At 43.2% G+C, this 23,758-nt stretch overlaps 1 protein-coding gene across 1 annotated transcript in view; it reads left to right on the top strand.

Annotated features, from left to right (window-relative positions):
* Positions 1-14,339: 14,339 nt before the first annotated feature.
* TFAP2D (transcription factor AP-2 delta) overlaps positions 14,340-23,758 on the top strand; it is a 62,254-nt gene continuing 52,835 nt past the window's right edge. The window contains exons 1-3 of the mRNA XM_084830341.1: positions 14,340-14,378; positions 15,345-15,842; positions 19,269-19,329. Coding sequence (XP_084686467.1) covers positions 14,340-14,378; positions 15,345-15,842; positions 19,269-19,329 — 598 coding nt within the window. The remainder of the gene's footprint in view (positions 14,379-15,344; positions 15,843-19,268; positions 19,330-23,758) is intronic.

Here is a 23,758-nt window from a genome sequence, read left to right as displayed (position 1 = left end):
CGAAAGACGAGGGATAGTGCCGCAACCGGCTACGATGTTCGATTAACCAACTACTCTTTGGAAGGAGGAGACGGGGGAGTTGCAGAGCAGGAAGGAAGAGGGCGTGGGATTAGTCCTGCTTCTATTACAGAAAATAAAAGGAGATGCCGGGCACAGGCTTGCATCCTTTTTCACACTCCCGCGGTTTATTGCAAGCAGCCCACCTAGCTCAGGGGCTGTTCGAAGACGATAAAAGAGGGCGACTTCCAGATTTCAGGGAAAGTTCTGCAGGAAAACAGGCGTCGTTACAATGATTTGAAGGCAGTCTGCCCCAGAATGAACAGATTAAAACTTAGAGCAAGGGACAACGTGGGATAATTGTCAGCAATTCATTTTGCAGCCTGACCTTTTGTTTTGCAATAGAAGATAACCCACCCACCCGCCGTGAAAAAAGACAGCCAACAGCCTCAAGCAGCTTACAATCTAAATTTTAACGGAGGGGGAGACAACCATGGGAGTGGAGGACAGTGTAAGCACGGTTAATGGCAGAGGAGGAGAAGAATGTGCACAAATTCAAATCTCACGGATTTGGGCATATTGTTGATGTGTGGTTGGGGTGTGTGTGTGTGTTGAGTTTTGAGGCAGGATTTGAAGGAAAAGAGTAAGGAAATATAAATTCTTCTTTGTTAATGGAAAGGTGCATTTTCATTCACACACACACACTTCATCAAGTAAATCAAAATCAGTCTTTACATTTGCTCTGCATTACTCACATGTACATCCCAACCCTAAGCACATCTACTTAGAAGTAAATTCCACTGTATATGATGGAGCTGTCTTCAGGTAAGTATTTTTAGGCTCAGGCTGTAAAGGTCACTGCTGGAATGTTACTGGTAGTTATAATTTATATTTGATCTTGGCTCAGTTAAGCTTGCATTAGTACCATTAACCTCAGTAGAATTAATGTGTACATAAAGGACCCCAGGATCCCAGGTGCATTTCCCAAACACTGGAGAACTGCAGGCAGCTGTTCATGAGAAATCCATTGTTGGCTGAGATATGGACTGAAGTTCTGGTTTGAATCAAAAGTGCTGATAAATATTGTGATGTTTCAATGCTCTGAAATGTAATAGCATTTCCATCTTGAGTATGTTAATGGAAGTACTTTGATTTATACCAGCTAGCATAAATCTAAATTTTTGAATATACCCTGCATTCTAATTTTGAATTTTAAGGCCACATTCTGAAACCCACTTGCTTTGAAGTATGTCCTCTTTAACATAAAGATACATAGTTCTCTGTGTAGGTGCCCTGTGCTCTTACTAGCTTGCAGGAGGAAATAAAAGTTATGTGTTTGCTTAAATTAATTACTGAGTGATGCCAGAAATCTCAGAGAGAGCTCACTGTTACCATCATTCAGACGATGAGATTATAAATTTCAGTGCTCTGTATTCCAAATACTTTCAGAATGGTGTCCCAAAGTGGTCCTTATCTTCAGGCAGTAGTGGGCTGTTGATGCAGAGAGCCTTGAGTGTGGTTGTCTGTGCAAACAATAATATTTTTTCTTTTCCAGTGATGTACTTGTCTATACAGAAGAGGGTAAAAAAACATATTGCTGAAAATGTCAATAGGGGTTTTCAGGGCCACTCCATACCTTACATTGGAAGACATGCATCTTAAGATGTTTTAAGTATACACCTTAAAAACTCAGACTTAGTCATGCTTAGAGCAGGCCCACTGAAATCAATGAGACTTCAGTTATTCATGGGTAACATAAGTCTCATTCATGGGTCTGCTCTAAGTATGACTAAGTCTAGATCCAACCCACAATATATGAACATGACAACCATAATTTTCTAACTGTGTAAATCATACAGGTGCAGTAGTCAGGAAGCTATGGTTCCCTCCAATTCAGAGCCAAACTATACATTACATGCAAATACATGTATTTTCCCCTATGGCCCCCACTCTTTTCTTTTTTACAAGAAAAGCTCTTGTAAAGCAGGGGCCAACTGGAAATGAAGAGGCAGCAGAAGGAAGGGGTGCTTAACCCTTTCTACACTTATCTCTCCACCCCATATTGCTCCCTATGAAGTTTCCCTCCATAGCATTCCATATGTATGTTTTGCCACTGAATGAGGACCAAACTATATATTACATGCAAATGCACACAATGACTCTCCAATTGCCCCCTCCTCCCTTTTTTTTAAACAGGAAAAAACACTTGGGAGAAATCTGGAGCACAGAAACTCTGAGTGGAGAAAAAAAACAGACTCCCCCCACAATGTTTGCACTCCCAACTGCCACTTCAAAGGGATATTGTTTTGTTCCTGTTTGTTGTTCATTTGTTGTTAAGATCAGTAAGGCTACAATCCTATGCCCCCTTACCTGGGAGTAAATCCCATTGAAATTAATGGGATTTACTTCTGTGCAGACATGGATAGCCTTGTGTATTATTCTATGTGTTTGAATGTAATGTAGTCTGGCCTTCACTTGATGGCAAACCCAGATTTAGCTCTATTTAATATGTGAAATGGCCCTCAAATGATGGGACCAGTGTGCTTGAAAATCTATTCTCTGCTGTGAGCAATCATGGCTTTTCCATTTCTTCTTTCCTTTTAAACACAATGGGAACTCAAATACTTGCTTAGGGCCTCATCTGGACCCCAGTGGAAAACTATTGAAGAGACTCTGCCTTGAAATGAGCTTTGGGCCAAACCCTTCCTGTCTCAGAGTTCCAAAGTTCTAGGGCTTTGACCTTACAACCTTCACTCAATCCAGTGGCCCAGAGAGGGTCAGAGGGATAATGGGTTTAAGCTGGGATTACTGAGGTTGCAGAACTGAATCCATAGTTTGTACTATCAGCATGAGCATTGTGAATCCCCACTGTCTATTGCCAAAAAGTTAGAGATAGCCCCTCCTTTATCTCTATTAAAAATGCAGGGGAGAAGAGGTGAGGGGGAAAAAACCTCTGAGAATCAAACCTTGCTGATTTTTTTGAGCACCCCCTTTCTCATTGCTAGATGCTTTAAAACATATGTTTCTTTTCCATACAATTTTAATTATTAATTTTTAAGTGATAATTCTAAGGGAAAAAACTTGATCTTATTCATGAGTCATTATGACCAATGGGGAAATTAAAATATGTTTTAAAAACATAAATATGTATTCCCTGATGGACTCCACTGTCTCTGAAGTAGCTGGCTTCAGTCTGGGGAATGCAGCATATGCATTTTAATAGCAAAAAGGCATGAATTCTGAATCAGTCAAGGAAAAATGTATGAAATGGTTCCTTTGCAACCATTCTGGATTCTTGGGTCAATAAAAGCCTCATGTTTCAAACCCATGAATAAATATGTGTTCAGTTTCCCCTCCAAAAAAACCTTAATCATAAAAACTGATTATTCAAGCTGTTCATACTCTTGAGAAAATAGTGGTTTGAAATATTAATAGTATTACACTATTAAGGAGGATTTACTGCTAAAACATAGATCTAGAACTGGAACAAAAATAAGGCAAAATACTTATTTATTTGATGTGTTACAATGAATGTCCAAAATGCAGTGGCTGTTGACTTCATGTATGAATGTTGACAATCCTAGACAAATTTTGTGAATGTTAGCATTCACTAGTATGTTTCCCCACTTGTTGGACACATCCTGGTGGATTCTGACAAACTCATAGAATCATAGAATAGTAGGGTTGGAAGGGGCCTACAAGGCCATTGAGTCCAACCCCCTGCTCAATGCAGGAATCCAAGTCAGAGCATCCCTGACAGATGGCTGTCCAGCCTTGTCTTGAATGCCTCCAGTGTGGGAGAGCCCACCACCTCCCTAGGTAATTGGTTCCATTGTCGTATTGCTCTAACTGTCAGGACGTTTTTCCTGATGTTCAGCCAGAATCTGGCTTCCTGTAACTTGAGCCCATTATTCCATGTCCTGCACTCTGGGATGATCAAGAAGAGATCCTGGCCTTCCTCTCTGTGACAACCTTTGAAGTACTTGAAGAGCACTATCGTATCTCCCCTCAGTCTTCTCTTCTCAAGGTGAAACATGCCCAGTTCTTTCCGTCTCTCTTCATAGGGCTTTGTTTCCAGTCCCCTGATCATCTTTGTTGCCCTCCTCTGAACCCTCTCCAGTTTGTCTGCATCCTTCTTAAAGTGTGGTGCCCAGAACTGGACACAGTACTTCAGATGAGGCCTAACCAGTGCTGAGTAGAGGAGAACTAGTACTTCACGGAATTTGGAAGCTATGCTTCTATTATTGCAGCCCCAAATAGCATTTGCCTTTTTTTCAGCAACATCACATTGTTGGGTCATATTCAGCTTGTGATCATCAACAATTCCAAGATCCTTCTCGCTTGTAGTGTTGTTGAGCCATGTATCCCCCATCTTGTAACTGTGCATTTGATTTCTTTTTCCCAGGTGCAGAACTTGGCATTTATCCCTGTTAAATGTCATTCTGTTGTTTTCTGCCCAGCGCTCCAGTCTATCCAGATCACTTTGAATTTTGTTTCTGTCTTCCAAAGTATTAGCTATCCCACCCCATTTTGTGTCATCTGCAAATCTGATCAGCATTCCCTGCACCTCCTTCTCCAAGTCATTAATAAAAATGTTGAAGAGCACCGGGCCCAGGACTGAGCCCTGCGGTACCCCACTCATTACCTCTCCCCAGTTTGAGTTGACAGTCATTTAGGTGACTGTCAACATTCATTGGTATAATTCTGAGGTTATGGACTTTTACCACATTCACCTGCCGTTACCAATAGGCACATGTGAATGTCAATGTTCACCAGATTTCTATTACTGGAAAAGGGAGAGGTAATAAGATGAGCTAAGGACCCAAATGTCAGCCTTATCTTCAAATGAATTCTTTTAAAATTGATGCTCAGCCTTAATGTTATTTAAACATACCATGGTGCTGTGTGTTTAATTAGAGAAAGAGACATGCTTTCTATTACTAGCTGTGCATAAATATATGAGCACTGTAGATGATCCTCAATAATCTAAAGAACTTGACACTGTATTATCTATTGGAAGGTCTGCATCAATTATGGATGATCCTAATATAAGGTACATCTTTAATACATCACAGTCTACAGATGTTTTCATTCTCATCTACCAGAGGGAAGCTTAATGACTGGATACTGCCCCAAATATTGAAATGCATCTGAAAAATAATGTCAGTTTAGTCATTTTGATGGAACTACAGCCAATCATCTGGTTTGATATTTTCTCAGCCAGAGGTACTTGTTATGGGAAGCGTGGTCAGGACATATTTGATAACCTGAAAGGGTTTATGTAGAAACTTTAGCTGTCACATGACTCAGTTTTCCATCTTTGTGTAATTGGCCTATCCTTCCTTTCTTAGAGACTGCAAAACAAGGAAAATGGAGTTTAGATCAGTCACTCTACAAAACGCAAAAGCATTTCTAGATGAAGCCCTTTGTGAATTTTAACACAATTCACACCAACACCAACAAGTCTCTTCCCTTGAAAATTAGTACTAGTCTTATCAGACTAGTGTAGATCAGCATAGGTGGCATAGCAACTGTGCTACAAAAAGCCCTGTGTGACAATGCCAAAATCCTGTGTTAGTTGATGCCTCCTTTAGACTCCTCCCCAATTGCTTCTGGTTTAGCATCACTGGAAGAAGCAGCCATTTGGCAGTGCACTTCTTAGGATGGGTGGGCAGAAAGTAGATCTCTAGATGTTTTGGATTTCAACTCCCAGTATTCTTAATGATTGGCCATGCTGGCAGGGGCTTCTGGGAGTTGAAGGCCAAAATATATTTAGATCTGCCTTCTGCCCATCGATGTCTTAGGACATATCTGCATGGTTTAGGGGTTAAGATCTGCATTTGATGCATATATATCCCACAGCCACATACACAAATCTACCTTGGACTGGTCTCTTACCACTTTCTACCATTCCAAGCCATTTGGGAGGCTTCACAGGAGACTGCATTATCAGTCCTCCAAAAAGTGCCTGTTTTTCAAGGTGCTCACTCTGTTCACTTCCTATGCCCCCTGCTCAGTGCATATCTACCAAGCTAGAAACAGTGGAAGGTACCATCTAGAAGTATACACCCTAAGGGGATCTACCAGTTAAAATATGTCTTTAAAAGAAAATTATCCACATAATGGTTGAACCCAGAATGTTAATCATCACTAACTTAAGACTAATAGGTCTGGTCTACACAAATGCTACCTCACATGGGGAAACAGTTCCTACATTGATGACAGTTCAGACCACAGGAGGAAAATAGCATCTTTAAATCCTCTGCCACTTAAAAAAAATAAATCTTCGCACATGGAAACCCAGCTTGTAAGAAGAGCAGGATAGAGCCCTTCTTTCTAATCTCTAGTTTATACATGCAGTGAAGGGGTTGAGGGATCTTCATCCAGTCATGCCAACCTAATCTTTCTCTAGTCTGAACTAGTGCAGTTCAGAAACAGATTTTCTATTTGTGTAGAATGGGTATCAATTGCTATTAACTCTTGCTTGATTGTGCCCAAGGAAATTGTCCCCTAAAAGAAGAACTTACAGTTACAGTGATTGTAGAAATGTAATCACATTGCAATTTAACAAATATATAATTATGTCATACAAGACAGTTATATTTCTGATTAAAGACAAGACAAGCAATGGTGATACTGAAGTGAATCCAGTTGAATTAAATGTAGTCAATTTAACATGTGTCTGCTTTATAAAGAGGTACATGATGAAATATTAAGGAACTCTCTTGGTGAGTGGAAGAGGGAGAGAAGATGGGATGGTATATATGTTTGCACCACCCAAATGGTAATAGGTTTTGATCAGATGAAGTTTCACTCAGATGGAAGAAGTTCAAAGAGTGTTCAAGGATATGAAATGTGATATCCATGAGTTCTAGAAGGAGAAGTAACCTGGGAAAATGGCTTAATCATTGACAAGGTTGAAAGATATTTGAAGAGAACTGAAAAAAAGCATTCTAATAAAATATACAAGCTATTTTTCAAAAATAGAAAGCATCAGTACAAAAAAAAAAAAGGTCTCTAATAAGATATCAGAAACAACATGTAAGGCAGCCTTTGCCAACCTGATGTGTTGGACTATGCCCTCCAGATGTGTTGGACTATGCTGGCTGGCAGATTTTGGGAGTCGTAGTCTGACACATCTGGATGGCTTCAGGCTGGGGAAGGCTGGTATAAGCCAAAGTCACCAGTACACACATGGACTGAGAGAAATGCAAGGACTAAAAGAGTGCAAGACTTGATCTGTGTCACCGTTGACAGATATGGAAGGAGAGAAGATGCAAATTTCTATGTCTCTTCTGTGGAGTGGTCATAATAATGGAAATTAGGATACTTCCTGAAAAGCTTATGGTGAGAGCAGAGCATTTAAAAAAGAGCATTTATTTTCACATCCCCAAACAATGGAAAACATTTTCTTAATGAAACTGGTTGGCAGTTTGAGAAAGCTGAACACCCATAGATTTAAAAAGAATTTTAAACCATATGTATTTGGAAGATTTTTTTAAAAAAATAGAAAGAGTGGGGGGAATACCAGTGCTACAACAGTCAGCCTGGTCAAGCATGTTGTCTGTAACTGAGACAGTATATCACAGCAAACGATGGAACTGCTTGCTTCTCAGATTTAGTCAAGTCTCCCATTAAAAATCTTGGAAAAGTTCCAAAGGCAGCAGGATTTGGCCTAATTAAATACTGAAAAAGATTGTGCTGAAAGAAGAGTTTCCCTTGGTGGTAGATAAAGGATGTCAAAAAGTTACATAAAAGATGAAACCATAAACACTGATGAACACCTTGACAGAGTAACCATTCTATGGGACTGCAGAATGAACCAGTTCAGAAATATTAAATGTTAGGCACTGTCCAAACCTATTGCTGATACTGATGAATTGAAAGAGGCCTTAATAAAAAAAGCAACAGGCAAAGTGAATTCAGTGTGTAATTATCAGAAATAAGGGAGTCTGGGACAAAAAGACCGTGGGGGAGGGGAGATGAGCAAACACAACCGAAAGAGATGCTTCTTTACCCTTCTAAGATGAATATGCTTTGAAATCTATTTCTGTCTAGCCATCTGTGTATTGAGAATCTGTTAATTAATACCCAGAAGTAGGATTTCATTCAAATTTCTATCACTGAACAATACATGTATCACTTGTGAGATGTGGGGAAAATACTGAAATTGTGAATGCAAGTAAATGACTCTGTTGAGTTGCTATGAGAAGAAATGTTATGATGACCAAAAAAATTACTGGAAACACCAGTTAGTTATCAGTTTTAATTGTTCACTAATACATTCAGTCTTTTAATAGCTTCCAGGTGCACCCTCTCTGACCCATTAGATTGCCTCTGATCTTCAGTATTTGCACTACATTGATATCATTGGTTCCACAAAGGAAACTGCATATACCTCATCATGGTCAGTTTACACAAGTATACTTTCAATGTATATATGTCCATGTGCACACTCCATGGAAACTGCTACCATTGGTGATTCCTGATACATGCACAAGGAGTGAAATCAGTACTGGGTACGTTTCTCACATATGATGATATACTCATTATTTCTATGTATCTTTGTTCAACGTAAGCAATATCTGCATGAGGTGGTGCAAAAATGACATGATAAATTGCATGTGTAAATCAGTCATCACAGACTTAGCACCATGACAGAACTTGAATATCACCCCAAATGACCTCCCAAGTAATGGATGATTTCCAATGAAGTCATTTGCACATGAAGTGGAGCTGCCCATCATAGCACCCTAATTCAGCATGAAGCAGGATACAGATGATAGTAGAAAGCTACAGAAGGATATCAATTTTCACTCCAAAGAATAGAGGTTTATGGCAGGGATGCACAAGGGGTGACACATTTTGTCATTCCAAAGGATTGAATAAAGAGATAGGACTGGCTGGCTGGGAGAACATGCAGGGAGAACCAATGGAAACTGGGAGGAAATATCCCCTTTCCCTTCTTGGAAAAGGAGGAAAAACAGGTACTTGATGGGGACTGGAACGTTTGCTAGACACAATGATTAAGGGAAAGGGTTTAGACTTCTTCTAACAGGGCTCCTTTCCCATCATTATCATCTTCCCTTTTCTTCCTTGATTATCTGCACATGAGGGTGGGATCCTGCAACTTCCTTGGCCACTACACGCCAAGGCTGTGGCGGTCTTTGCAGTTACTACAGCATCACCAATGGGTATCATGGCATAACGCTGAACTAGAGACTTCTTTGGGTTGTATCTAATATTAGTCTAACTTCAGCCCCATTCATTTCCATGGGTCTACTTTAAGTAGGACTAACACTGGATACACCCCCTTCCTGCCTATATTCATATGAGAGAGAGGTCACATTTCCAGCACTTTGCTCTTGGGCAAATGAGTGCATGGTAGAGAGATGGGCCTCTTGTCTCTCTACAGGCAGAGACAAGGGGTGCCACGATGCACGGGGAGGGAGGTGGTGTGTGCATCTGTGCCTCCTGGGATAGTATTTGGCAGAGCACTCTTCAGTTAGTTTCACTGATTTAGGGCACAATCCTGTGCACGTAAACAGAAGTCCTGCAACTTCCTTGCTAGCTGTGGAATGCTTGGGAGCTGTAGGACTTTTTTCTGTCTAAACGTGCATAGGATTGCACCCTTAAGCATCTCTGTGTCTTGTGGTTCCAAGCGCTGTAAGGAAACAGAAGATACCGGTGGGCTGTTGGTGAAACCTGAAGCTAAGCAAAATTAATTTTAACAGATGGCCGTGTCCTTCAAGACACTGGCCAGTTTTTGCATAGGGGAAGTTCTGATTGTGTCCTGTGAGTTGAGTGCCTAGGCGTTAGACAAGACAGAGAGTTCCAGCCCTCAGAATGTGTGTGTAATTACATTTGTATCCCATCCTTTTTCCCTTCCAAGGAGCTGTATATGATCCTCCTCCTCTCCATTTATCCCCACAATGACCCTGTGAGGTAGGTTAGGCTGTCAATGACTGGCCCAAAGTCACCCAGTGAGCTTCAGGCCCAAGTGGGGACTGGAACCCAGATCTGGAGCCCAACATTATGCCACACTGGACCTTGTGGAAATGCGTTCTAGGATTGACCTTTGGAGGTCTCCATGCTGGACAAAGATCCTGCGGAAGAGGCTTCTCCAGTTGCCTCCTGAGAACTAGGACTTAGATGAGTGGCCAGCATCTGTGGGCCAGAGGCTGCTGTTAACACAGAAGGATGAAACCTTGAGCCAGCTCAAGAGAAAGGATTGCACTATCTCCAGGTTTGCAATCCTCTTTCTAATTATGAGAGTTCCCCGAGTCTTCCGGGTTTGTTTTTTTTTAATGCCACCCCTACTAATGGAATAGATTCTGGGAAGGAAAGAGATTATAGTCTGATTTTTCTTTTGATGCAGTAAGAATGTTTTGAGCTGTTTTAATAGAGAAGCCACAAGAAGGACCCAGTTTTCCATGTCTTTCTTGTGGATGCTTCCAGACAGAAGGCTCCCCAGCAATATCAGTCACAAGGCTTTTCTTCCTTAACGATTTTTTGGGGGTGCGGGGAGAAGCGGTGGGAAAACATGGGAAGGCTACAAATGGAGGACATCATTGGAGCCCCATAACATTCCATGGATGGGGCAGCGCGACTGCACAATTAAAGCTGTCGAAGAAATCTGAAGGACCGCTAAGGATGCCTCCCGCAAGTTTCCTTGGAAATCCTCCATCCCTCCCTCGCTGCAGAAATTAAATCTGGAAGAAAACTTTGAGAGAATATGGTGTCGAAAACTAATAGCGCATTTCGTGCAATTCAGTAAGCCTTACCGCGGCAAGTTGTCGCTATTACCTTAGGGCCGAGTTGTGCTTCGAGTAGATCCATTGAAATCAAGGGGACAAGTGAGTCGTGCCTAACGCAGGTCCCATTGATTTCAATGGGTCTACTCGAAGCATGACCACGGGTGGACCTCGTGAAAGTACGGCTTTGTGTGGGGCGGGGGGATTAATAAATTGCTCCACTGCTTTGACTCGGTTTATGGATTTGGATTTGGACACTGGGAGGTGGGGGGGTCAACCTTTTTTAAATATGGATTTCTTTTAAAACCATAACAACACCAGGTCCCTTAAAAGAGTTGGCATGGCCACAGGGAGAGACAACTCATATAATTGGGCCTTGGAACGTCCTCTCCGGTATCAGGACAGAAAACCTCTCCGTTGCTTGATCCATGGTTTGCAGCCCTGCTTGGGTTTCCGGGAAGGGCGGCGGAGAGGAGGGCGGCATGCGGTTTTGCCTTCTTGGTGAGCTGTGGGAAGGGAAGAGTTAAAATCTCCTCTTGAGGAGTCACTGCTTTGTCGAAGAAGTTGTTTCCATGCCTAGGAAATGTCAGCCTCATTTCTGCACGCCTGTCTAGTTTGGTTGTAGAAAAGTGAGAAAAGCTAAACGGACTGAACGCGGACAACTAAGATAAATAAATAAATAAATAACCATACAAACTTTCTCTCCATTTGGCCGTTTACTTTACCAGGATGGGAAAAGGCATCTGCGTTTTCCCCACTCACTTTTCTGGGGACTACACTGAAACTTTCCGTGACGTTGGGAGAAATAAATGTTAAGTACAACTGTACACCAGATGGGCAGAAACCTTACCTACAGACTCGTGTCCGAATACGACCTCGATCGGCAATCTACGTACGCCTTTACGGTGCCCAGCCTATTCCTAGCATATATTTGATTTCAATGGATCCTACTTCGAAGTAAATGTACTTAAGAAATACTTAATGTGCTTTTTGTCGATTTCCGCCTTAACTCTCAATATACTTCCTTAGAAGTATGGCAGGTTGGTTTCTATAAGAACCACACCTGAGCAACGTATGTATTGCGCAAACTTAAGCCTCTTTTAAAGAAGTGGAGGTTCGCTTGAAAACTCTACCTTAGGAATCTGGATGTAAGGCTGTGATCATGTTCCATTGACAACAGTGGGTTTTACCTTTCAGGTGAGGAGGCAGCATATATGATCGTGGTATAAAAATGCGATCTTAAGCACATTTACTTGGAAGTCGCATTGAAATGAATGGGGCTTCTTCACAGAGTAAATGAGCGTTTAGAATTGAGGTGCGAGGGATTCTATCTTATTGGTTATTTCTGTTTGTTTTAGCTTCTGTGCTTGCGGTGCCTTGTTGTAGGGCAGCCCGAAGACGTTATAGGTTATTATAAACCAGGGTGTGGTGGATAATCGTGATTATTCAAGGAGACTGATGGCTTCTTCTCGCCTGGTGGTCGAGTCAGAAAGAATCCTTAAAAGAGGAGGCAGTTCGAGCGGGGCCACTGCTACTTTCTGAAGGCTTCCACGGTGGGGTGGGGCAGGACCTCCTTGATGATGTTAATGTGCTTATTGGACACGCAGTCACAAGGTTCTGGCGTGCTTGCAGGGAATTTATTTCACTGATGTAGGTACTATTACTATTTTATCATCTTTACTGCTAGCAACTTGGAATATACCTGAAGACTGAGAAAAGAAAGGACACATGAGAGATGTCAGTAATTAATGGTATTTCGTGTTTAAAATGTAAGGGTTTCTTTCTTTCTGTTAAGGAGTTTCAGAAGTGCCACTCTGCCACCACGATGCCGCAAAAGAGAAGGCTGGGGCGGCAAAAAGTGTCGGCTGGTGACCCCTGTGCCCGTCTGGATAATCGCACTTTTCCATTTGAGACAATGCATTTCAATTCTAGTCGTGTGCCTTTGTCCATTTGTGTAAAGCAAAGAGGGGTGAATGACAGCTCCTGTTAGCCTGCATGAACAGATACCAATAAACCCTCCCCAAACCTGGACCTTAAAAAAGGAACCACATGTCTCTTTGCCTGCGGCTTATTATTAAGACACCTTCGCGGTTTAAACACTTAAAAGCCAACCAGATTAAATGGCAATTAAAAGCGAGTTACACCCTCTCCTTTCTCCAAGCCTTGTGATTTAAGCTCGCCATCGACAGAGAGGCACCGCGGCGGCAGGCAACGCCACTTGCCCAGATCCGCCCTTGGAGCGCGAGCCTGCAAGGCGCAACTTTCTCGCAGAACGTTCATTCCGGGATCCCTCTAAGCAGGAAACGCGGCTTGACTTCTACTGAGACCGAATGCTCAGACCCGCATTCAGAAATTAACTCCTGGGATTGTTGTAAATAAATAAGTACATGTTTTTTGTTTTAGAAAAACACACACAACAATGACACACGAACTCCGCCTTTATTAGCTTTGGCAAAATAAAACAAATAACCCCGGACTTCGGATGCAGTTTCCAAGTGGAAAAAGCTCAAAGCATTTCTCACCTTTTCTCTCACATATCTCCAGCCTTCAGTTTTACGTGGTTTAGTGTGCCAATGTGTGCGTGCATGCGTATGTGTTTGTGTGTGAAGTGAACGCGCCATATCCTCTCGTTGTCCTGTATCAGTACATATATAAAATGCATCGCAGTGACACAGGTTTCATATAAGTTATATATTTGAAACAGTTTTCTGTTTTAAAACGCAGTGTGTTTTCATCTAGAATGCCCCATAATAAAAGATAGGGTTAGGGGAGGTGGACTTACATTCGATCTATTCTTTTGAAGAAGTCTAAACGCCTTGCTGGAATTCGGGGGGGGGGGGAGAAATTCAGTTAGATACACCCTGATCCTTTGTTTTGGGTCAATATTGGGGGGTGAGGAAGCAAAAACTACCGTCAACGAGAAGGACCACTCACCCATTGAAAAGTATGGTTTAAATTAATCTAGATCGTTTTATGTATTAGATCCAGTTCTTCCCAATAATGTGTGTCTTAAAAGGCCCTTTTTGAAGAGACTAAATCCCGCATTAGCCTGGGTACGGGAAAAACGCGTTCTAAAAGAGTAAAGGAAAAATGTGTAAAAACGTTGAAAGAACCTGCAGTTCCTTATTAGGCGAAGATACAATATTTATTCCTTGTCTCCTGGGATGAAGCTGCTCTATCTATTGTCCTCCCAGTTCTCAGTGCTGATGCTTAATTTTCAAAACTTCTATATTACCAAGGGACCTACGACATCAGCCAAAGAAATACCCAGCAAGTACAAAATCTGATCCGGGGAGCTGCTTTTGTGCAGAGGGAAAAATTGTTCCTACAGGTTTTTAAAAGGGTGTATGGTGGAAAAAACCTGGAGACCTATGCAGACACATCGCAAAGCCTCTTTGTCTTTAGATAGGAATATTCTTTATACCTATATATATTTTGCACATCTGGCCGAAACGGAAGAAGCCTGCATTTTTTATTTTTTTTAAAAATGTTTAAATTATTGTTGGTTTGATGGTTGGTTTGGTTCTTTTCTTTCCTTTTAAATTTGGAGAAGGAATTTAACCCTGAGTCTCTTTCGGGGAACCCAAAATGTCAACTACCTTTCCAGGACTCGTCCACGATGCGGAGGTATTTTGTGTGTGTGTGTGTGTGTGTGTGTGTATGTGCGTGTGTGGGCTTATGCGTGTGTGTGTGTCCTTATGCGTGTGTGTGTGCTTGTGCGTGTGTGTGTATGGTCGAGTGTGCCTGTGTGCGGTTGTTTCCATTTTTTTGTTAATCCACATTGGACCGTTACATTTAATTATAATCCGGCTTCAGAGAGAACTTCAAGAAGTAAAGGGCGAAAATTCGTTATGACATCTGTCGCCAGGAAAGGAGCAAACCCACTGCTGCATTCAAACGCTTGCCGGAAGGAAAACAGACTAAGAGCCCCAATAATACCATGAAATGGAAGGTGGCAAATAGTCTTAAGAATAGCCAGAGAGCGCAATGGAAAACTGCGGGCCACGAAACTCTCGACTCCCCCCAGGTTGTCGGAAGGGGAGATTTGGGGACTGACCTCTTTTAACAAGAAGGGTTAAAGGCATGTAGGGAGCCCAGGCGCACCGAGAAGCGCGGAGCCCGTTCTCCAAAGCGGTCTGCTGCGTGCAGCCAGAGAGTTCGGCTGGTAGGAGCATTAGATCAGCCCTTCTGCGTTTGAAACGAATATGGAGTTTTACAGTTTTCGTGTTGGCTGACTTTTCTGGTTTCATCGACAGTCAGCCCAGCAGCGATCGCAGTGAAGTAGTAGCTTTATTTCGAGACGGTGTGGACTCCTCGCTTTCATATGTAGGGGTCCCTGTGTGTGTGTGTGTGTGTGTGTGTGTGTGTGTGTCTGTCTGTCTGTCTCTCTCCCCCCGTTTTTAAAAAACTAGCCCAGACCTGCCTGGCACCACCAGCCCAAGGTGTATGGGGAAGATTGGCCGGGGAGTGCTCCGACTAAAGGAAACTTTGGCTAGGGGGGAGAGCGAGGCGGGACAGCGCGCTTCGGAGCCGCGCTCGTTTCCAATGACCAACCTGCAGTATTTGGGTTACCTTTCCCCTTCTTCCTTTCAGATACGTCATGATGGATCAAACAGTTACCGTTTGATGCAGCTGGGATGCCTGGAGTCTGTGGCCAACTCCACCGTCGCCTATTCCTCCTCGTCGCCACTCACGTACTCCACCACCGGCACTGAGTTCGCTTCCCCCTACTTCTCCACCAACCACCAGTACACCCCCCTGCATCACCAGTCCTTCCACTACGAGTTCCAGCACAGCCACCCGGCGGTCAACCCCGACGCCTACTCCTTGAACTCGCTCCACCACTCGCAGCAGTACTACCAGCAGATCCACCATGGAGAACCCACTGACTTTATTAACCTGCACAACGCGCGGGCGCTCAAGTCCTCCTGCTTGGACGAGCAGAGGAGAGAGCTGGGCTGCCTAGACGCTTACCGCCGCCACGACCTCTCTCTTATGAGCCATGGCTCCCAGTATGGGATGCATCCAGACCAAAGACTCCTGCCAGGACCAAGCCTTGGGCTTGCCGCCTCGGGAGCAGACGAGCTGCAGGTAAATCGCATGCGTTTCCCGAGGGGAGAGGAGAGGGCTGGCCCCGATCCCCTCCTCCCCCTCTCCAGCCCTGGACCACACGCTCGCCCCCCACCCCAGAGCCTCGGCTGTCTCCAGAAAAACGCGCAGCGACCTCCTCGCCCGCGTGGAGGTTCCTGCGCGGACGAGTCACCTTTCACCTGGGAGGCCCGGAGCTCCCTTGCCAGAGGGGACGGGCGCCTTCGGGAAGCCCCAGCTGTGTGCGTCTGGCAGAAAGGTCGTTGCCCTACAAACAATCGCTTGCCTCACACCATCCTTTCTCCTCTGCGACACTTAACGTGGAGCCAGAGAGACAGAAATCTCTGCGCGCTAACTATTGAAGAGAGAAAGCAGCAGAACCTTTGTGAATCACGTTAGAATAGGGGTGCTACCGCAGTGATATAGCTGATAGTAGCAAAAAAAGAAGCATTGAGCGTGTGTGTGTAAAAGAGAGTCCATCCATGCATTCAGCCAATTATCCGCTTACTCTCTGAGTATTCATATGGTGTGTATCTACTGTTTTTCTTCTCCTTCTCCTTCTTCTCTCTCTCCCTCCCTCCCACGCACACATCTGTTTATTTCTGTTGTCATACAAGCGCGCGCGGGCGGACACACACACACACACGATCTTCCAGTTCTGTAAAATTCGAGTACTGGTTAGTTACAAAGTTGTCCACATCAAGAAAAGGTGCCCTCTGACTGTGCTTTACTAGTTTTGCTATCACAAAGAAGTAATATGAAATTCTATCAAGCAGATCAGGAGGAGAGTAATTTATCCCGGTAGATATGGTGAAGTGGGTTCCGCTGCCTTTACTGTGCCTACCCTTACGGAGAATATTTAAGGTCTACGACAGTTTTCTGGTCGTCCTTTATTTCCCTCACCCCAAATATCTACATGACGATTTGAAATGGTGAGCCTTCTTTTCAGAAAAAAAAAAGTATTTCCTCTCTTAGATTGCAGGTATGTGTGCGTATTAACTAAAGGAAAGGCCTCTCATGCACATACATTGTGGCGTCTTGCAGAAGAATACGATAATTTCTGCCCACGAAAAACAGCTCCCTAAAACCTCACTTTTTCTATTGAAATTCACTCAATAATTTTCTACGCTTCTGTTGCCCCCATCCTTCCGTTTTCAGCAAGGGCTTCCCTTATGTTCCTCACCACCACTCTTTCTCCCAAATCTGCCATTCACTATTTAGCTTCACTAAGACCTATTTACTCCCCCTTTTTATAACCACGTCCGCTGCTGATTTTTTTAGCTGTACAATTTTTTTCTATGCCTAGCACAAAGCACTGTGGTTTTTTTTTCTTTTCAAAAGGAGGGATTAGAGACGTTTGCAAGGCAGCACACAGTGCCAAAATCCCGTGCAAAAAAGCACCGTAGTTTATCCAATTTTCGACTTAGCGCCATTCAACGGGTCACTTATGCAATGTCATCCGACTAAACAACGTGTTTTCCCTTCGAACGCCCCTTCCCCCCGCCAAGCGCTAGGTGGTAGATTCTTTTTTGGGAAATATTTCAAAGATAACACAATCCATTTTGTTTTTAATTTCAAGAGGCGAGAGAATAAGACGATCACCCTTCCTTCCTTATATTTTTATGCTTTTGAGGGGGGTGTCCAAAAATACCACAAAAAGTCCCATAGACGAAGTATGTCTATGTTTTTCAGTTGTGCATGACGCATAACGTCAGTTATAATTATTATACACTAATGCTGTTCTCTTTTGATTACACTGTCGTCATTTTCTTTCTTTCAACTACAAACTGTGAGGTTTAGAAAGTAGGAGGGAAGGGGAAGCCTTATCAGTGAAGTTGCTTGGATCTGGGTAGCTCTTCCTTGCCCACGCTTGAAAAGGTTGTAAACTTCATTTCTAGGTTTTATCTAGAGGGGTTTTTTTCTCTTTGATTTTTTAAAACTAGCCTCAAGATGGATGGTTGAATGGCCGCGGGTGGAGGAACAAGTCCAACAGAGGGTCTCCTAACCAGACTTTTTCTTTCTTTCTTTTTTCATTTCTCCCCTCCCCCTCCACTTTCTTCATCAACATATGCTTCATTTCTAATGCAACAAATGTAAATATACTTTTCCCTGCTCAGAATGTTAAGTGAAAGTCCAATAGTTTGGAAAGCTGTTTAAGTCAGCCTAACAGATGCAAGGAGTCTTCAAGCTGGAGTGGACATCTTTGAGTCCCCTAAAAAGATTTTCCATGGGCAACAAAGGAAACTGTCACACCTTTTCCCATCACCGCTTTAATTTATGCTCAGTCGCCCAGTTTTTGTCCATATTGATTTCATAATCACTTTAAGGCAGAACACTTAAATTCAAAAGAGGCCTTGAAAAGGGGTTTTTCTAGGCCAGCGTCAATATGGCGAAAGCAGGGGAGGGGGACTGTAAAGATTGTTTTTGTAAAGTGGGCTCCCCCCCCCCATTATGCACCGACTCTTTCTCCGCATGTACTTAACTCTTCACGGGCTGTTGAGTAGGTTAACACCCTTAAAGGCCTCTTTCATGTGGTTTGTTTGTAAAGGAAAATGCGTCTTTTAACACATTTCCACAAGACAAAAGGATTTAGGGCTTGCCTTGGAAGGAATACAGGCATGCACATATGCAGAAAAAAAGAAAAATGTTTCGTTTTGAAAAAGTTCTTCTTGCCCGCGCGCATATCTAAAGCAAGGAGATGGTACTTCCCTCATGACGAGGGGGCAAGGGCGTTTGGATGAGGGCACCTCCGAGTAAAACAACGTAGGTGTTTCAGTGAGCATCCTATACAAGAGAAGAGCAACATTTTCAGTCCTTGTAATGCTTTTCTGCGCAGCGTAGGCCAGAACTATCTGGCTGAGAGGCACCTACTGCTGTGCTCGCATATGCGGACTTTCTAACCCCCACCCACGCGCCCATTTCCAGGTCTGGCTAACTGGCTGCCGTTTTACTTTCCTGTCTTTAGCTACAAACTTGTCGTAATGCTGTGACACATGGACACTTCACGTACTGAACACGTTAGAGCTCGACGTTGCATGAGATGCTCCACAGATATCTCGTCACTTCCATTTCAGACTATTGCAGCCCCCCTCCCCAAGCCGCCAAAATATCCCTTGTTTGGAAATTTTTGTCTGTCCATACTCGCTTTCTCCCTCTTTGTATGCCTTCCAATCACTCATCCAGATCATGATATCTGACAACAGAAAATAAGCCTTTGCTTTGGGAAGGAGCAGGGCTTTCTGAAACACACAAGACTCTCCCGCCCGCCCGCTCCCACACACACATTTTAGCGATTTCGTAGGAGAGGTATTATTTCAGTGGCGATCTCAATGCTGCCTTTCCTAAAACACATACCGCTAGATCCATCAAGCCACGCATTTTACCTGTATGGATCTCTGTCTCTGATTAATTTTTTTCTCTTTATTCAAGGGCTCAGTGGAGGCTCAGTGTGGGCTAGTGTTGAACGGCCAAGGTGGGGTGATAAGGAGAGGTAAGCAAGTTGAAAAACCTGTGTTTTGTTTTTGTTTCGCTTTTTACTTCTTATTCTAACAATAGATATGTGTCTCGCCCATCAGTCTTAAACATTTTATGTTGGGACAACTAGTAGTCCCAAATCCAATTAAAAACATATATTTATACTGGAGATGTGGCTTTCTTTTGGATTCCTGCAATCCCCCCCCCCCCCCCGGAATATGATAAGAATCTCAGAAACTACTGGGAAAGAGAAGCGGCTTTAAACGAACGTTGCTTTCTGAAGGGACTTTAGGCGAGTTTCAATTAAGTGAGAGATAATCGTGGTTAGTGTAACGATTAGAAATGGAAGACAATCACTGTTTTCTATTTGTGATGATCTTGGGATGCGATTTTCCCCTCTACATTCTGTCTTCTTCTTTTCCCCCTTTTTCGTAAGCATTTTGTAAACTTCCGAGGTACATTTGCAGGTGAAACAAGCTGCATGAGGAAAGGAAAAGGGTTTCAGTGGCAATTTGCGAGGAAAGTTTTAAAACAGAAAGGTAACTTTTGTTTTCTGAAATAAAAACCAAAACCAAAATTAACCTGTAAGGTGATTTTCGACACCACTTTTTATCAGAAGCCAGAATTATTGGCCGTTTGGGGGTGGGGGACGATCACCAGCCATAACCCTAAATTCTGATCTTAAATGCATTAAGTAAATGAAGGGGGAGGGGTCTGTTTATTTACTTATTTAAAGCAGAACTCTTTTAGGCTGTAGAGAGACATGCCAGCTCTGTAGTTAGGCCCCTGTATTACCTTGCCAGCCTGGTCATAATGTGGGATTATAAAAATGTCAGAGAACAGAACTTTATTCAGAGTTTTCTTCTAGAGGTGAGCTTTATTTGGATGCGAGGGGGACATATTCAGGTTTCCAGAACTGTGAACGAACGGCATTTCTCCCCATATACCACCACCACTGTTAGTGGTAACAGACAGCCTTTTACAAAGGTGCTGGGCAGTGGGTTAGAGTTTGCGCTCGGTTTATAGTTAGTGCTCAGAAAAGGCTTGGTGGTAGGAGAGTAATGGCGATTGTATGTTTCTATTTGTTTTTAATCATGCGTTTAATAGTATTAGATCGTTATTTTCACTCGGTGGATTGACGGGTAGTCTCATAAGTAGATGCTATCTAACATAGCCATCCAAAACACATTATTTAGGATTAAAATCAGTTGAAACTATTGAGGCCATTTTCAGCAGAGTAAACAGGATTTCATTCGAAGTGGCTGGAAGTAAAGGTGAGCTTACCCTAAGACCTCTTCCTAGCCCATTTGGCCTATATGTATACGAGGAGGCTGACTTCAGACTGGTTCCTTCTACTATCATTTACTGTTCTCTTTTCCTGCAGATTCAACTGCATTTATTTAGTTAGGTTAGATTTATTTCAGGGAAGTATGAGCCAAAATTACAAGAGGAACAGTTACTTTAGCCTCTTTCTATATTACTGAAATAATCATTGCTCCATGACAAATAATTTAAACTATAAAATTGAAAGGATCACAAGGGACTCCGGTAGCGAAACGTGGTCATTTGAACCCATGCGGACTGCAAGGCAGTCTAAAGGTCGTGTTGGGAAGTACGGACGTTTGCTCTGGTGCTGAATTGGACAGTTCCTTACCGATAGGTTTTCTCCGGTGGCAAGGAACCTATCCGCTGCCCGCTGGGCGCTCTCGGTTGCTTTATTTTTAACAGTCCAATCCTCGAGCTGAGGATATATAAACGGAGGTTTTCATAATTTTAGATTACACTCCTTCTTGGAAGTAGAGATCACTGGAAGCTATGGGGCTTACTTCTAAAAATAAATGGATGGTTTGTTCTCTGCTTTAACCCCCACCCTCACCCCCAATCGTGGGTCAGCAGAACCATCCACTGTAATATCAATGGTAAATCATCTCAAATCCAGAATTCTCCATTTCACTGGATTCGGTTGATCGGCCTCCCCATTTATACAAGGCCATACCGTTTGTGTGTGTGTTTTAGAATCCTTCGACGCCTTTCATATGTCGTATTATTGTGTACTTAAAGGGAGGAGTAACGTAGCCATGCGTAGTAAACGGAGTGAGGGGGCGCCGAAAAATAAAATAAATTACGTCTATAGAGGCTGATTGCAGGCTGGAAATGGAATAAGGGCCCATTTCTCTGGAATAAGCCATATCTTACGCCTTCTAGTTCAAACAACTCCCCCTTCCCCACTTCCGGGGGGGATTTTTAGTTTGGGTCCTTGGAATTCGGTTGATATTAATGATAAGCAAGTGCTTTCTCTTTGGGCTGGGTCATTACTGAAGAGAAAGTGTACGGCTGAATTCCCATCAACTGGGATGCTGTGTCTGTACTGCTTGACTGGACTCTAATCTCTCATCTGAAGGAGATTTTCTTATCGAGCCCTTCTTATCGAGTTGATGCATCTCCTCCAGCCTCTTTCCTGGTAAGGAGTTTCCAATTACCTGAGCGACTGATTGTAGTTAAGAAAGACGGCTCCCTGCCCCCTCCCCACCCCATCCGTTTTTCAAAAGGCCATTGAGTTATTCAAGGATTTAAAGATTCATAGTAAAAGAAATCCAGCATTAAAACGGAAGGTTGTTTCTCAACTAATCTTAGGAGCTGAACCGCTCTGGCACCCTGAGCCGTCCATCTCTTGGTGAATGAGGGAGAGATATCAAAGACAAACCCATACCTCTCAAAGGTATACTCAAAATACATCATTGTCTGACTTTTTAAAAAGACCAATCATCAAAATACCACGTGCCTAAGCGCTATGGAAACTTCCACATAAATCAGACAGTCTTTCTTTCTTTCTAACACTGCATCAATAAAAATATATTAAGCTGGGTTTCCCTAATATTTGAAACATCTCGTGCTATGTATTGAGGGCGGGGAGCGGGGGAGGGTGATCAAGGAAGGAAGGAAGGAAATGCGATTCCAGAAGCACATACAAGAGAAGAGAAAACAGAGGGAAGTGCAAGGGATTTCGATTACAGAAGAAAGAGGAGGAAAGAAGGAGGACAATCTAACTCCATAAAGACTCAAGAGGCTCTCACTCCGACGCTGTGAAAAGAAGACAGAGGAAGTATGAGAAGATGGAAAGAAGGAATTTAGATCCAGAAACAAATAAGAAGTAAACAGGTGGGGAAACTGGCAAGAACTTTTTTAAAAAGCTATGTGTAAAATAAAAGAGGAACAGACAGAAAGGACGTGAAACACAGGAAATCCCTATATATTTCAGAACGGTCCCCTCCTGTCCCACTACTCCTGCAGACAGGATTGCCCCATTGTTCTTCGCAAACAAACATGAACCTGAAAAAACTCCTCTGTCCAAACCCGCGTCTCTCGCCCGCCTCCTCCTCTGCCTTCGCTTGTCCCAGCTGAGACATTGCGCGGTGCCCTGATGTGGTGTGTTTGCTTGTTAATGAGACCCAGAAAAGAATGGCCTTTTCTTTAGTGTGTGCTGGGGCGGGAGACTTAGGTGTTGGCGAGCTAATTACCAGCTAGAGCCAATATTTGCCACCGAATCGGTGGCTGAGCTCCCACCGCTATCACTTCCAGTTAATGGTGTGCAGGATTTCGCCCGGAGCTCCGCTCCTCGCACCATCACAACCAATAATCTTTACCTTACCTACTGCGAGCGTATCGATAGCTTCTCTAGCCCCAGGCGCCTGCTTTGATATGGTAATCTTTTTGAGGACCCAAATTCTGCAGAGATCATATTAATGTTGTACATACAGACAACTGCAGCTTTGCCTTAAAAGCTGAATATTCAGATCGGCCGTTTCAAAAGAAATCACTGGCGAAGACACAAACTTTCTATTTACAGGGGGCGCCTGCGTTTTTTAATCATGCGGGGGGAGCAAAAAGAAACACCCTTTTCTCTCTCTCTCTCTCTCTTCCTCACCCAGCATTTTCTTCTTCCTCCTTCTCTTCGTTTATTTACTAGTTTTCTATTTTAGCAATTTCTCTCTAATTATCAATCTATAACCTGCTTGATTTTTATTTATTTTTTTTACATGATGATGATTACCTTGTCTGTGTTGTTTGCTTCCTATCTGCGAGCCTGCCTTGGAACCAGTCCATTGAGCTGGACTGGCGGCATCCCTCCTAAATATTTTTTGGAATCTTTAAAAGAAAGAAGACAACGTGGTGACACTTGGCCCTCCTGTGTCGTTTTATGAAATGGCAAACTCCACCAAAAAAGGAAAAAGAAAAACGGGGGGGAGGGGAGGGGAGGGGAGGGGAGAGCCCTGCTCTTGTTTCGCTTTGTGATCATCCATCTTTCCCTGCCCCAGGCTAATTTCAGGAGCTTAAACACTGCTATCGCCTCTGGGCCATGAGGAGAAAAAGGGGCCCGGGCTATCCGCAATCTCTCTTTCTCGATTGCCCTTGGCAACATAAAATACAAACTACTTTGAATCGAA

Source organism: Heloderma suspectum, chromosome 1 (assembly GCF_057233095.1).
Source record: "Heloderma suspectum isolate Gila_16-S chromosome 1, 16-S_ref, whole genome shotgun sequence".
Taxonomy (NCBI): domain Eukaryota; kingdom Metazoa; phylum Chordata; class Lepidosauria; order Squamata; family Helodermatidae; genus Heloderma; species Heloderma suspectum.
The sequence above is the reverse complement of the archived record's forward strand: the minus strand, read 5'-3'. Positions and strand labels throughout refer to the sequence as shown.